Source organism: Elephas maximus, chromosome 1 (assembly GCF_024166365.1).
Source record: "Elephas maximus indicus isolate mEleMax1 chromosome 1, mEleMax1 primary haplotype, whole genome shotgun sequence".
NCBI classification, from domain to species: domain Eukaryota; kingdom Metazoa; phylum Chordata; class Mammalia; order Proboscidea; family Elephantidae; genus Elephas; species Elephas maximus.
In genome coordinates, this window is record NC_064819.1 from 62,472,201 (window position 1) to 62,488,877 (window position 16,677).

The 16,677-nt window shown below is 40.1% G+C and overlaps 1 protein-coding gene across 2 annotated transcripts in view; it reads left to right on the forward strand.

The window, feature by feature from the left end:
- The window catches only part of STMND1 (stathmin domain containing 1), a 40,522-nt gene extending 26,227 nt beyond the window's left edge, over positions 1–14,295 (forward strand). For both annotated transcript variants that reach the window (XM_049884492.1, XM_049884486.1), the window contains exons 4-5: positions 8,355–8,486; positions 10,406–14,295. In XM_049884492.1, the coding sequence (XP_049740449.1) occupies positions 8,355–8,486; positions 10,406–10,690 (417 nt within the window). In that variant the 3' untranslated portion in view covers positions 10,691–14,295. The remainder of the gene's footprint in view (positions 1–8,354; positions 8,487–10,405) is intronic.
- The last annotated feature ends 2,382 nt before the right edge of the window (positions 14,296–16,677 follow it).

Here is a 16,677-nt window from a genome sequence, read left to right on the forward strand (position 1 = left end):
TTTTAACAATACAGATGTATTTCTAATGCATATATGTACACAGAGAGAGAGAGAATGTCTGGAAAGACACACATCAAACTCTTTTTTTTTTTCTTTTAATTAACTTTTATTAAGCTTTAAGTGAACGTTTACAAATCCAATCAGTCTGTCACATATAAGTTTACATACATCTTACTCCGTACTCCCACTTGCTCTCCCCCTATTGAGTCAGCCCTTTCAGTCTCTCCTTTCTTGACAATTTTGCCAGCTTCCCACTCTCTCTATACTCCCATCCCCCCTCCAGACAGGAGATGCCAACACAATCTCAAGTGTCCACCTGATATAATTAGCTTACTCTTCATCAGCATCTCTCTCCCACCCGCTGACCAGTCCCTTTCATGTCTGATGAGTTGTCTTCGGGGATGGTTCCTGTCCTGTGCCAACAGAAGGTCTGGGGAGCATGGCTGCCGGGATTCCTCTAGTCTCAGTCAGACCATTAAGTATGGTCTTTTTATGAGAATTTGGGGTCGGCATCCCACTGATCTCCTGTTCCCTCAGGAGTTCTCTGTTGTGCTCCCTGTCAGGGCAGTCATTGATTGTGGCCGGGCACCAACTAGTTCTTCTGGTCTCAGGATGATGTAGGTCTCTGGTTCATGTGGCCCTTTCTGTCTTTTGGGCTCTTAGTTGTCGTGTGACCTTGGTGTTCTTCATTTTCCTTTGCTCCAGGTGGGCTGAGACCAATTGATGCATCTTAGATGGCCGCTTGTTAGCATTTAAGACCCCAGACGCCACATTTCAAAGTGGGATGCAGAATGTTTTCATAATAGAATTATTTTGCCAATTGACTTAGAAGTCCCCTCAAACCATGTTCCCCAGACCCCCACCCCTGCTCCGCTGACCTTTGAAGCATTCATTTTATCCCGGAAACTTCTTTGCTTTTGGTCCAGTCCAATTGAGCTGACCTTCCATGTATTGAGTGTTGTCTTTCCCTTCACCCAAAGCAGTTCTTATCTTCTGATTAATCAATAAAAAACTCTCTCCCTCCCTCCCTCCCTCCCCCCTTCGTAACCACAAAAGTATGTGTTCTTCTCAGTTTTTACTATTTCTCAAGATCTTGTAATAGTGGTCTTATACAATATTTGTCCTTTTGCCTCTGACTAATTTTGCTCAGCATAATGCCTTCCAGGTTCCTCCATGTTATGAAATGTTTCACAGATTCGTCACTGTTCTTTATCGATGCGTAGTATTCCATTGTGTGAATATACCACAATTTATTTACCCATTCATCCGTTGATGGACACCTTGGTTGCTTCCAGCTTTTTGCTATTGTAAACAGAGCTGCAATAAACACGGGTGTGCATATATCTGTTTGGGTGAAGGCTCTTGTATCTCTAGGGTATATTCCAAGGAGTGGGATTTCTGGGTTGTATGATAGTTCTATTTCTAACTGTTTAAGATAACGCCAGATAGATTTCCAAAGTGGTTGTACCATTTTACATTCCCACCAGCAGTGTATGAGAGTTCCAATCTCTCCGCAGCCTCTCCAACATTTATTATTTTGTGTTTTTTGGATTAATGCCAGCCTTGTTGGTGTGAGATGGAATCTCATCGTAGTTTTAATTTGCACTTCTCTAATGGCTAATGATCGAGAGCATTTTCTCATGTATCTGTTGGCTGCCTGAATATCTTCTTTAGTGAAATGTGTGTTCATATCCTTTGCCCACTTCTTGATTGGGTTGTTTGTCTTTTTGTGGTTGAGTTTTGACAGAATCATGTAGATTTTAGAGATCAGGCGCTGGTCTGAGATGTCATAGCTAAAAATTCTTTCCCAGTCAGTAGGTGGTCTTTTTACTCTTTTGGTGAAGTCTTTAGATGAGCATAGGTGTTTGATTTTTAGGAGCTCCCAGTTATCGGGTTTCTCTTCATCATTTTTGGTAATGTTTTGTATTCTGTTTATGCCTTGCATTAGGGCTCCTAACGTTGTCCCTATTTTTTCTTCCATGATCTTTATCGTTTTAGTCTTTATGTTTAGGTCTTTGATCCACTTGGAGTTAGTTTTTGTGCATGGTGTGAGGTATGGGTCCTGTTTCATTTTTTTGCAAATGGATATCCAGTTATGCCAGCACCATTTGTTAAAAAGACTATCTTTTCCCCAATTAACTGACACTGGTCCTTTGTCAAATATCAGTTGCTCATACGTGGATGGATTTATATCTGGATTCCCAATTCTGTTCCATTGGTCTATGTGCCTGTTGTTGTACCAGTACCAGGCTGTTTTGACTACTGTGGCTGTATAATAGGTTCTGAAATCAGGTAGAGTGAGGCCTCCCACTTCTTCTTTTTCAGTAATGCTTTGCTTATCCGGGGCTTCTTTCCCTCCTATATGAAGTTGGTGATTTGTTTCTCCATCACATTAAAAAATGTCATTGGAATTGGGACCGGAAGTGCATTGTATGTATAGATGGCTTTTGGTAGAATAGACATTTTTACAATGTTAAGTCTTCCTATCCATGAGCAAGGTATGTTTTTCCACTTATGTAGGTCGTTTTTAGTTTCTTGTACTAGAACTTTGTAGTTTTCTTTGTATAGGTCTTTTACATCCTTGGTAAGATTTATTCCTAAGTATTTTATCTTCTTGGGGGCTACTGTGAATGGTATTGATTTGGTTATTTCCTCTTCGGTGCTCTTTTTGTTGATGTAGAGGAATCCAAGTGATTTTTGTATGTTTATTTTATAACCTGAGACTCTGCCAAACTCTTCTATTAGTTTCAGTAGTTTTCTGGAGGATTCCTTAGGGTTTTCTGTGTATAAGATCATGTCATCTGCAAATAGTGATAGCTTTACTTCCTCCTTGCCAATCCGGATACCCTTTATTTCTTTGTCTAGCCTAATTGCCCTGGCTAGGACTTCAAGTACGATGTTGAATAAGAGTGGTGATAAAGGGCATCCTTGTCTGGTTCCCGTTCTCAAGGGAAATGCTTTCAGGTTCTCTCCATTTACAGTGATATTGGCTGTTGGCTTTGCATAGATGCCCTTTATTATGTTGAGGAATTTTCCTTCAATTCCTATTTTGGGAAGAGTTTTTATCGTAAATGGGTGTTGGACTTTGTCAAATGCCTTTTCTGCATCAATTGATAAGATCATGTGGTTTTTATCTTTTGTTTTATTTATGTGATGGATTACATTAATGGTTTTTCTGATATTAAACCAGCCTTGCATACCTGGTATAAATCCCACTTGATCAGGGTGAATTATTTTTTTGATGTGTTGTTGGATTCTATTGGCTAGAATTTTGTTGAGGATTTTTGCATCTATGTTCATGAGGGATATAGGTCTATAATTTTCTTTTTTTGTAATGTCTTTACCTGGTTTTGGTATCAGGGAGATGGTGGCTTCATAGAATGAGTTGGGTAGTATTCCGTCATTTTCTATGCTTTGAAATACCTTCAGTAGTAGTGGTGTTAACTCTTCTCTGAAAGTTTGGTAGAACTCTGCAGTGAAGCCGTCTGGGCCAGGGCTTTTTTTTGTTGGAAGTTTTTGATTACCGTTTCAATCTCTTTTTTTGTTATGGGTCTATTTAGTTGTTCGACTTCTGAATGTGTTAGTTTAGGTAGGTAGTGTTTTTCCAAGAATTCATCCATTTCTTCTAGGTTTTCAAATTTGTTAGAGTACAATTTTTTGTAGTAATCTGAAATGATTCTTTTAATTTCATTTGGTTCTGTTGTGATGTGGTCCTTCTCGTTTCTTATTCGGGTTATTTGTTTCCTTTCCTGTATTTCTTTAGTCAGTCTAGCCAATGGTTTATCAATTTTGTTAATTTTTTCAAAGAACCAGCTTTTGGCTTTGTTAATTCTTTCAATTGTTTTTCTGTTCTCTAATTCATTTAGTTCAGCTCTAATTTTCATTATTTGTTTTTTTCTGGTGCCTGATGGGTTCTTAAGTTGCTCACTTTCTATTTGTTCAAGTTGTAGGGGCAGTTCTCTGCTTTTGGCTCTTTCTTCTTTTTGTATGTGTGCATTTATCGATATAAATTGGCCTCTGAGCACTGCTTTTGCTGTGTCCCAGAGGTTTTGATAGGAAGTATTTTCATTCTCGTTGCATTCTATGAATTTCCTTATTCCCTCCTTGATGTCTTCTATAACCCAGTCTTTTTTCAGGAGGGTATTGTTCATTTTCCAAGTATTTGATTTCTTTTCCCTAGTTTTTCTGTTATTGATCTCTAGTTTTATTGCCTTGTGGTCTGAGAAGATGCTTTGTAATATTTCGATGTTGTGGACTCTGCAAAGGTTTGTTTTATGACCTAATATGTGGTCTATTCTAGAGAATGTTCCATGTGCGCTAGAAAAAAAAGTATATTTTGCAGCAGTTGGGTGGAGAGTTCTGTATAAGTCAATGAGGTCAAGTTGGTTGATTGTTGTAAGTAGGTCTTCCGTGTCTCTATTGAGCTTCTTACTGGATGTCCTGTCCTTCTCCGAAAGTGGTGTGTTGAAGCCTCCTAGTATAATTGTGGAGGTGTCTATCTCACTTCTCAATTCTGTTAAAATTTGATTTATGTATCTTGCAGCCCTGTCATTGGTTGCATAAATATTTAATATGGTTTTGTCTTCCTGATCAATTGTCCCTTTTATCATTATATAGTGTCCTTCTTTATCCTCTGTGGTGGATTTAAGTCTAAAGTCTATTTTGTCAGAAATTAATATTGCTACTCCTCTTCTTTTTTGCTTATTGTTTGCTTGATATATTTTTTTCCATCCTTTGAGTTTTAGTTTGTTTGTGTCTCTAAGTCTAAGGTGTGTCTCTTGTAGGCAGCATATAGATGGATCGTGTTTCTTTATCCAGTCCGTGACTCTCTGTCTCTTTATTGGTGCATTTAGTCCATTTACATTCAGCGTAATTATAGATAAATAAGTTTTTAGTGCTGTCATTTTGATGCCTTTTCATGTGTGTTGTTGGCAATTTCATTTTTCCACCTACTTTTTTGAGCTGAGACGTTTTTCTTAGTAAATTGTGAGATCCTCATTTTCATAGTGTTTGACTTTATGTTAGTTGAGTTGTTAGGTTTTCCTTGGCTTTTATCTTGAGTTATGGAGTTGTTACACCTTTTTGTGGTTACCTTATTATTTACCCCTATTTTTCTAAGTAAAAACCTAACTTGTATCATTCTATATCGCCTTGTATCACTCTCCATCTGGCAGTTCAATGCCTCCTGTATTTAGTCCCTCTTTTTGATTATTGTGATCTTTTACCTATTGACTTCCATGATTCCCTGTTATGTGTATTATTATTATTATTATTATTATTTTAATTAATCTTAATTTGTTTGTTTTTGTGATTTCCCTGTTTGAGTTGATATCAGGACGTTCTGTTTTGTGACCTTGTATTGTGCTGGTATCTGATATTATTGGTCATCTGACCAAACAATATCCTTTAGTATTTCTTGTAGCTTTGGTTTGGTTTTTGCAAATTCTCTAAACTTGTATTTATCTGTAAATATCTTAATTTCGCCTTCATACTTCAGAGAGAGTTTTGCTGGATATATGATCCTGGGCTGGCAGTTTTTCTCCTTCAGTGCTCTGTATATGTCGTCCCGTTCCCTTCTTGCCTGCATGGTTTCTGCTGAGTAGTCTGAACTTATTCTTATTGATTCTCCCTTGAAGGAAACCTTTCTTTTCTCCCTGGCTGCTTTTAAAATTTTCTGTTTATCTTTGGTTTTGGCGAGTTTGATGATAATATGTCTTGGTGTTTTTCTTTTTGGATCAATCTTAAATGGGGTTCGATAAGCATCTTGGATAGATATCCTTTCATCCCTCATGATGTCAGGGAAGTTTTGTGTCAGGAGTTCTTCAACTATTTTCTCTGTGTTTTCTGTCCCCCCTCCCTGTTCTGGGACTCCAATCACTCGCAAGTTATCCTTCTTGATAGAGTCCCACATGATTCTTAGGGTTTCTTCATTTTTTTTAATTCTTTTATCTGATTTTTTTTCAGCTATGTTGGTGTTGATTCCCTGGTCCTCCAGATGTCCCAGTCTGCATTCTAATTGCTCGAGTCTGCTCCTCTGACTTCCTATTGCGTTGTCTAATTCTGTAATTTTATTGTTAATCTTTTGGATTTCTACATGCTGTCTTTCTGTGGATTCTTGCAACTTATTAATTTTTCCACTATGTTCTTGAATAATCTTTTTGAGTTCTTCAACAGTTTTATCAGTGTGTTCCTTGGCTCTTTCTGCATTTTGCCTTATTTCATTTGTGATATCTTTAAGCATTCTGTAAATTAGTTTTTTATATTCTGTATCTGATAATTCCAGGTTTGTATCTTCATTTGGGAAAGATTTTGATTCTTTTGTTTGGGGGGTTGGAGAAGCTGTCATGGTCTGCTTCTTTATGTGGTTTGATATGGACTGCTGTCTCCGAGCCATCACTGGGAAACTAGTTCTTCCAGAAAATCCGCTGACTGGTACGCTGGCTCCAGGCTCTGAAAACAATCGCTGTCTCCCTGTATTTGTTCGTTCTCCGTCTCTAAATCTGTGTTTGTTGTTCAGGGTTCGTAGATTGTTATGTACGTGATCGATTCTCTTGTTTTTCCGAGTCTTTGTTGCAAGAGGGATCCGCGGTAGCGTCCACCTAGTCCGCCATCTTGGCCCCGCCTCCACACATCAAACTCTTAATAAAGATTCATGGTGAGGAGTGAGATTAGGGACCAGGTGGTTAAACAGAAGATTAGGAGATTATTTGTTTATGAATCATTTTAATTTTTCATAACAAATGTATATTATAAAACAATTTTTTAAAAGAAAATCATGTAAATTAAAACTTTCTTCAGGAACCCTTTACAACAAGTTTGCTTTTTTTGTAACTAGAAAATTCGAACCAGAAATAGCTTTGGGCTATTTAAACGGCAGTCAACCATATGAAAAGGGATTTTTTTTTTTACTTGTCCTGAAAAATTTATAAAGTAACTACAGCAATGCCAGCACACAGTTGCTGCTCAGTAGTCATGAATTATCTCTCTCTTTTGTGAGACCAAAAGTTATAAAAACGCATCTTGATCCCAAATGAAAGTAATTTGTAGTTTATGTGGTTAAGAGCTTAGCTGCTAACCCAAAGGTTAGCAGTTCAAATCCACCAGCCGCTCCTTGGAAACCCTATGGGGCAGTTCTACTCTGTCATTTAGGGTCACTTGAGTCAGAACCGGTTCGACAGCATCGGGTTTATAAAGTTATCAGATTAAATTATGACTTTGAACTACGAATCCACATTGCTCGTTCACCATCTTTTCCCCTTCTTGTGCTCATCCTCAAAGTTGTTTTCTTCTTATGAGTCCTCTTCATCCAGTCCCAGAACACCTTTACATTCTTGGCCCGTTTTCTGTGATAGCCTATTTGTTTCTAGGAATCTGATAGATTTTTTTTTTCTTTTTTTTAATTGAACTTTAGATCAAGGTGTACAAAACAAACCAGTTTCTCATCAAACAGCACACACATTGTTGTATGACGTTGGTTAACAACCCCAGGACATATCAACACTCTCCCTTCTCACCTTGGGTTCCTTATTACCAGCTGTCCTGTTCCCTCCTACCTTCCAGTCCCTGCCCCAGGGCTAGTGTGCCCATTTACTCTTATTTTTTTCCATGGGCCTGTTCAATCTTTGGCTGAAGGGTGAACCTCAGGAGTGGCCATATTCTCAGGGTTTCTCCAGTCTGTCAGGCCAGCAAGTCTGGTCTTCCTTTTTGAGTTATAATTTTGTTCTACATTTTTCTCCAGCTCTGTCTGAGACCCTCTATTATGATCCCCATCAAAGCAGTTGGTGCTGGTAGCTGAGCACCATGTAGTTGTACTGGACTCAGTCTGGTGGAGGCCGTGGTAGATGTAGTCCATTAGTCCTTTGGACTAATCTTTCCCTTATGTCTTTAGTTTTCTTCATTCTTCCTTGTTCTCAAAGGGGTGAGACCAGTGGAGTATCTTAGATGGTCACTCACAGGCTTTTGGCTTTAAGACCCCAGACGCTACTCACCAAAGTAGAGTGTAGAACAGTTTCTTTATAAACTCTGTATGCCAGTTGAGCTAGAGGTTCCCTGAGACCGTGGTCACCACAGCCCTCAGCCCAGCAATTCGGTCCCTCAGGTCCATGTGTCTATGGAGCTACATGGGCTTGCCTTGTACACGTTGTGCTGGCTTCCCCAGTAGGCATCTAATAGATTTTGTCTCTAGGAATTAATTCTGTCATTTCCAGCTTTCATGTTGTTATTATTATTTGATCTGCTACTGGAAGATTAGATTAGAAGTTTAGATGTTGAAGGTTTACATTTTAAACTGTGTTTCTTTCTCCTCTGCCAGTGAATATGTTTGCTTCTCCATGTGAATATGTGTCTTCCTTCAGGTGGACACGACTGAGAAGCCAGTGAGAAAGCCACCAGCCAGACTGAAAAAACTGAAGATCAAAAGGGAAGTGAAGGATTTCACCATGAAGGACATAGAAGAGAAGATGCAGGCAGTGGAGGAGCGTCGGAAGGTACCCAAGTTCTCCATTGTACTAGGTCGGCTTCCAAAAATGAGCCCATCGGTAGGTTTAGGACATGTTGCATGGATTTATACTAAGTACTTTAATGATCTGCATGCCTCTTATCATGAGGCACTCGTGGTTCAGCAGTAGAATTCTCGCCTTTCATATAGGAGACACAGGTTTGATTCCCAGCCAGTGCACCTCATGCAGAGCCACCACCCATCTGTCTGGAGGCTTGTATGTTGCTATGATGCTGAATAGGTTTCAGTGGAGCTTTCAGACTAAGACAAACTAGGAAGAAAGGCCTGGCAATGTACTTCCAAAAATCAACCAGTGAAAACCTTGTGGATCATAATGGTCTGATCTGCAAGTGATCCTGGGAATGGCCCAGGACCAGGCACCATTTTGTACCATTGTGTATGGGGTTGCTGTAAATCTGGGCTGACTCAAGGGCACCTAACAACAACAACATACTTCTTATGTTGTATCCTTAGATGCTTGTTTATTTTTTAATTCCTTTTGTGTTGAATACACTATCTGGAAGTTGGTTGAATTTCAGTGTCATCCATATAGCTTAAGCAAGTGCTCTAACAAATTCACAGGATGGTAAGTCAGGTGTGACGTGGGAATCAGGTGTCAAGGAGGCCATGAAAAGTAACCAGGCTTACTATACTCACAGTTTCCAGAGACATGGAGGCCCACCACACCATGACACAGGGTCACACAGGGGTTGCACCCAGGGACAAGGCAATGACAAGCTGGAATTGTAGGTGGGGGCTTGTGTATGACAAGCAGCTAGGCTCCGTGTGCTTCCTGGGTGTTGGGCATCTTGAATAATTCTGCAGGATCGGGGGCACAGGACCTGTCTTAGTTATCTAGTGCTGCTATAACAGAAACACCACAAATGGATGACTTTAACAAGCAGGAATTTATTTTCTCACAGTTTAAGAGGCTAGAAGTCTGCATGCAGGGTACAGGCTCTAGGGGAAGGCTTCCTCTCTTTTTGCTCTAGGGGAAGGTTCTGGTTTCTTTTCAGCCTTTGTTTCTTGGCTCCTTGGTGATCTTCACTGGACATAGGATTCATCTTCCCCATCTCTGCTTGCTTGATTGCTCAATCTGCTCTTTTTATATCTCAGAAGAAATTGATTTAAGACACACCCTACACTATCACTCCCTCATTAGCAAAACAAAGACAAGCCATCCCCAAATGGGATTATAACCACAGGTATAGGGATTAGGATTTATAACACATATTTTTAGCGAAAACAATACAAACCATAATAGGGGCTGTCCCTAGTTTTTGGGTACCTGGCCCCGAGGTAATTAGGATGGGTGCTTATTGGCCCAGGGGTATGAGAGCCTGATAAGAGGAGTGGTTGTAGAGTGGATTTAATCAGCTGCTCAAGAAGGGGATGGACCACTCTCCAGAGAGGGCCTCAAAATTGTGTCAAGACAGCATCTAAAGAAAACGGTATTGCAGTAAGGAAGACGCAATTCTCAGAATTAAGTGAAATACGGAATTTTGTTCATATTAAAGAAGGAAAACTTCAGCTTTCAGTAGGGGTGGGGAAGGGGTTGCGGGCTGAGAGGAAGCACTGCAGGCCATCAGACAACTCCCAAAGCCCGCGTGTGCACCTATGGCCCCATGACCCTCCATCAGCCATTCTGCCGGGACCTAGCCTTCACGGGTTTAGACAGACAGCCTCCATTTCCTGTCTCTCTCCTTGGCCTCTCAGAGAGCAAGGACTGGACTGTAAGCTCCACAAGGCTACAGACGGTGTCTTCTTCACAGTAATTCTTCAGCATATGTTTGTTAAATGACTGGATGACAGAGGAGAGAAGCCCTAAGTGTTAATTACCAGGAATACTAATGAGAACTTGTAGAAAGTTCTTCAGGCTGTCTTTCATTGTTTTATACTGCCTTTCAGACTAAAGAAGAAGAAATAAGGAAAAGACTACGGAGTGATCGACCTTTGCCCCCAGACCATCATTGGGATTTAGTGGAACTGGGTGGGGCTGAGGTCCCATTCGCCAAAGGACTTAAAACTGTGAGCTCTACTGGGCTTGAACTACCTGACCTGCAAGGAGGAGAGCTGCTGAAAAGGAAAAAGAGCAAAAGTGAGACCACCTCAAGTGATTTAAACTACAGTGATGAAGGTATTGGTGTCGTGGAATCAGACATGTCCTACAACCAAGCAGATGACATGTTCTAATATGCCATTTTATGTGAATTTAGTAAAAAATACATCTCTCTCCAGCTGTGACTTTCTTAATATGCCGCACGTTTTCTTTGACTGTCTCACCCCGTTGGGAGTTCTGCCTTGGGCTTAGGAATGAGTTGTGAGCAGCACGGGCTGGAGGTTATTTGGGTAAATGAAATGGCTATGTTATCTAAAAATGGAAGATTTGACCAGCTTGTAAGACTGGCATTCTCCTTCACTGTGGCTTCAAACATTGTGAAAATGTCTTCGATTTTATGAGTTCTTTCCCATTTACTGTGTTCATGCCAAATGAATCCTTCCTTTGGGCTCCTGCTCCTTGGTGTTGCCTGCCCTCTGCTGGTCCTTACACAGATCCTAGTGCCCAGTGCCTAGCTTCCCTGCTGGCACACTGAGCTGAGTTTGCTGGCCTTTTGGTTCAGTGGTAGAAGTTTCACTTTCCATGCAAGAGACCTGGGTTTGATTCCCACCCAATGCGCCTCATGTGCGGCCATCACCCAGCTGTCAGTGGAGGCTTGTGTGTTGCTATGATGGTAAACAGGTTTTGAAGGAGTTTCCAGACTAAGATAGACTAGGAAGAAAGGCTTGGTGATCTGCTTCCAAAAATCAGCCAGTGAAAAGCCTATGAATCAAAATCGTCCAATCCCCAACCAATCATGGGGATAGTTCAGGACTGAGCAGTGTTTCGGTCCGTTGTGCACGGGGTTGCCATGAGTTGGAGCCGACTAAAGAACAGCTAACAACAACAAAAACAACAACATTTTATTGAAATTATACCTGGGCTCTTCCCTCTCCCTTATCACTCACACCCTGTCAATTATCAGGTCTTAAGAGTCTACACAAGATTTAAGAGTCTTAAGCCTTAAGACATAAGTCTTAAGAGTCTGTAGTGTTGCTATCAGTTGGAATAGACTTGACGGCACACAGCAACCACAACAAGAGTCTACATTGTAAACATCTCTTGTATCCACTTTTGTGATTCCCCTGTCACCACCTAGTTTAGACCATGTCACTATCATCCATCCAGCTGGCTTATGACAACAGTCTTCTTAATCTTTCTACAACAGTCCTCTGCTTTAATCTTTTATTGGCCCTTTTGGTCTCAGGATAAAGTCCCCGACTCTTTATATAACTGGTAGGGATCTAAGCTTTCACAACTCAGCCTGACTAAATGTTCCTCAAGCTCAGCACACTCTCTCTAGCCTCTGGGCCTTTGCATATGCTATTCCTTCCTTCCCCTCTCCCCTTTTTGCTATTTTACTTGGCCAATGTCTTCTTGTTTCTCATGTCTCAACTAGGACACCACCTTCTCTAGGAAGCCTTCTCTGAGCCCTCTGGTCTGGGTCAGAGCCCCTCTCTCATTGTTACCCTTTTGGCACCTGGGCTGTTCATCTTAGCACTTGTCACCCTGTATAGGAATTGCCTGATACATTACCATCTTCACCACTATTTTCAGTTCCAGCAGGGCAAAGGAATGGGTGTATCTTGATCATGGTTGTATTTTTGTTCCTTGGACAGTGAATGGCACATGATAAGTGTTGTGTAAATACTTGTTTAGTGGATGAATTGATATACCTGCACATCCTCCAGAAGCAGAGGACAGCCCCAGGAGATGGCTTGTTTTCCTGGAAACTAACAGCTGGGGCGGGGGGTTGGGGGGGTTGGTTTAGCTTAAGGAGAGCTCAGCATCTCCTATTTATACATTCCCTTTGGGATTTCGCAGAGGGGTACCTGGTGTTCCAGTACCGGTAGGAATGAGAAATCCTGGAACCAGTGAGGTGTGATGGTGGCAGCAGGTGGGGGGTTCTTTCAAACTCTTTTCAGGATCAAAACCCTAGAACCAGAGTCTACATCTTGCTGTGTGACCTTGGAAAATCAGGTAGGCTTCCCTTGTCTCAATATTCTTGTATGTTGATTTGGAAAAGCCACCTTCACAGAGTTGTATCAAAAGCAATTCTGTGTTTAATGGTCCTTTGTAAACTGGAATATGCCATAATATTTATAGCATGCTATTTATGTAAATTCCCATGTGAGCAGCATGTCTCTCACCCTTCCTGAAGTTTCTCGATGGAGAAGTTTCTGTGGTGGCATGTGCCAACCTCATAAAATATTAGAGTTGCTAAAATGATTGTACAAGGATGCTTACAAAAATATTTGTCTCATTCACGTCTCTGCAAATAATAAAATTTAAATGACAAAAAAATACATTTGGTAAAAATGTGGTGAAGGGAAAGACAACACATAATATGGGGACAGTCAGCACACACACACACACACGCACACAAATGTATACTAATTTCTGCAAATTAAATTCCCAATTTTGATAGAGAAATAATACTTTCTCTTGAAATCTCATGCTATTGCTTGTTCTTTACAGTTGTTGGGATGGTATGTTCATTGAGATAAAATACGTACAGTATAGATGTGAACATCATCATTGACACCCCGGTTTGCAGACCTCTCTACACACATAGAGTTAAACATGCAAAAGAGTAACACATCCCAAATGATAATTTATTTTCTTAGTGATACCATCCACTTCAACAAGGCGGGAAGAAAGATGATTAAAATTTAGAGCCCCCGGAGACCAGGAACTGCTCTGAAACTCTAGGTATATTAAAAACTAGTTGCTGAAGAGTTGATCCTGACTCATGGTGTCAGAGTAGAACTGTGTTCCGCAGGGTTTTCAATGGCTGATTGTTTTTGGAAGTACGCCAAGCCTTTCTTTCAAGGTGCCTCTAGACGAACTCGAACCTCCAACCTTTCAGTTCGTAGCCGAGCATGATAACCATTTGTACCACCCATGGATTCCTTAAACCAAATAAAAAGCCCCAAACCCATTGCTGTCCAATCAATTCCGACTCAGCACTATGAGATGATGGACCCCCTAAGCACATTCCTACTCACAAAACCATCTGAGGGTTTAGGGATGAGGAATGGGAGGCTCAGAGGTTCTAAGCAACTTCCCCACAATCCCAGAGCCACTAGTATCAGCTGGGAATAAAGCTTGTATGTAAATCAGGGCTTCAAACTGGCTTGGTCCAGTTCAAATGCCTGCTGAGAGTTTTCATTTCTAACAAGTTCCCAGTCAATGCTAATGCTGCTGGTTAGGTACCAAACCTGAAAATCCCTAGTAGAGAGTGGTTCTCAAAATGCATTATACATAAGAATCACCCAGGGATCTTGCTAAATGGTAGATCCTGATTCAGTATATCTGGGGTGGAAATGCAAATTCTCAGCAGGAGTTCGAACTGAAATGAACTGGTTTGAAGCCCTGATTTAAATCCTGCTTGGAAACCCTGATGGCATAGTGGTTAAGAGCTATAGCTGCTAACCAAAAGGTCAGCAGTTCGAATCCACCAGGTACTCCTTGGAAACTCTATGGGGCAATTCTACTGTGTCCTGTAGGGTCGTTATGAGTCAGAATTGACTCGATGGCAATGGGTTTGGTTTGGTTTTCTGCCTCCAAAGTGTTTTCTATCCCATCCTGCAACATCTCTTTTTTTTTTTTAAAAAACTTCAAATGTCAATGTGGCTTTTCTCCATCATCATCTTTGTTTCTTTTTTTAAGGATTATTTACACTGAAGAATAATTGAAAACAAAGATTGAGATTTCTAAAATATAGCCCCTGGGGTAATGTTTTAATTTTATGTATTGAAATAGCATAATGGGTGTTCTCATTCTTAAAACAAAGTTTTGAACAACCACCAAGGTATTTCAACTAAAATTAAAGAGCAACCTTCAGGAAATTATAAGCCAGTGAAGACAAGATTCAGTAAAACCGCTCTAGAATCATCTTAGTTGATGGCAATTAAAAAATGTATATATTGTTTTCCTTGTAAAAGATGATCTTGCTGTATCTAACAGAAGATACTTCGATATACAGTAATCCTCTAATATTGGAGAACATATAGATAATTTATATTTAAAATGATATATACACACACACATATATGTGTGTATGTGTGTGTAAGTATGTGTATGTGTGTATGAAGGAGCCCTGGTGGCACAATGGTTAAGCGCTCGGTTGCTAACCAATAAGATGGCAGTTCGAACCTACCTGTCGGCTTTGTGGGACAAAGACCTGGTAATCTGCTCTTGTAAAGATTATAGCCTAGAAAACCTTATCGGGCACTTCTACTCTGTCACATGGGGTTGTCATGAGTCGAAATCAACTTGACGGTACCTAACAACAGCAACAATATATATGTACTTTTAAATATTTGCACATGTATTTAAAATAATACACATTTTAAGACATGTCAGTAAAAGTAATTTTTTAGGTTAGTAAATTTTTTTACTATAATTTTTATAAAGATTTAACTTCCACTGTAATTTTTATAAAAATTTAATTTTTACTGTAATTTTTAGTATGATTTTTATGTTAATAAAAGGGACAAAAATAGAACCGATCATAGTGTGTTGGCTATAGTGACTACCAGAAATTTATGGCTGTGCCTATTTGTGTGTTTGTTATTCTATTATTAGTAAATATCTAGCATTTGAAGATGTAATAATCCAGTAAATGCTGCATTCTAAAGACGCTAAGTAGGGTTAGGGCATTGATTTCTTTTGTGTTCATGCAACCCGTATACGCAACACCTTCATGTAACCAGAGGGGAACTCACATCTCAAGCAGGTCACTGAATAAACTATGGATGACAGTTGTATTCTCTGTGTGTCACTTGTATTTGCCTTTTAAAATTAGCTGCCTTTTTGATTTTATCTTTTTAATTATATAAGTAATATGTAATAGGAAATACTGAATAACAAATGAAGGGGAAAAAACAAATAGGAATCTAACACCTTCCCCTCCCTCCACGATAACTGCGGTCCACATTTTGCTGCATGTAGCTCAGCACTTCATCCTTTCACAAATGGGCTCAAACTACTAAGTATTTTGTAACTTGCTTTTGTCATTCAATAATACAGTATTTTTCCATACAAATAAATATACACCTGTAATATTACTCTGTGTGTGTGTGTGTGTGCACTCACACACACACTTTAGGTGAAAGTTTACAGAGCAAATTCATTTCTCATTCAACAATTTACCCACAAATTGTTTCACGACATTGGTTGCAATCCCCGCAATGTGTCAGCACTCTCCTCCTCTCCACGCCGGGTACCCCATTTCCATTCGTCCAGTTTTCCTGTCCTTTCCCACCTTCTCATCTTTGCTTTTAGGCAGGTGTTGCTCATTTGGTCTGATATACTTCATTGATCTAAGAAGCACGTTCCTCGTGTGTGTTATTGTTTTATAGGCCTATCTAATCTCTGGCTAAGGAGCCCTGGTGGTACAGTGGTTAAAGCGATCTACTGCTAACTGAAAGGTTGGCAGTTCGAAACCACCAGCAGCTCTGAGGGAGAAAGATTTGGCGATCTGCTTCTGTTAAAGATTTACAGCCTTAGAAACCCTATGGGGTTGCTATGAGTTGAAATCGGCTCCATGATAGTGGGCTTTGTTTTGTTTTTTTTAATCATTGGCTGCACAATATCACTCTTAGTGATGTAACATTGTTGTTGTTAGTTTGAGTTGGCCTTGGACTCATGGCCACTCCATGTGTTACAGAACTGTTATAGAACTGCTCCATAGGGTTTTCTTGTTTGTAATCATTATGGACGCAGATCGCCCAGTCCTTTTTCCACGAAGCTGCTGAGTGGGTTTGAACCTCCAACCTGGCAGCAGCTGATCACAAGCTACTTCAGCCTCCCAAGCTCCTTGTAACATTGTTTAATTTCCCTATTATGTTTCAGGGAGCTTCCATAGTCAAAGGCAGTTGCAGCCTATGTTCTCACTTCTGTTTTTAAAGTGTTGATAAATAAAATACAGTTGGCCCTCTGTATCCACAGGTTCTGCATCCATGCGTTCAACCAACTGCGGATTGAAAATATTCAGGAAAAAAAGAAAAGTTTCAAAAAACAAAACTTGAATTTGTCATGCTCCAAGCGTATGCTGAATGCATGCAAATGGAGTGAT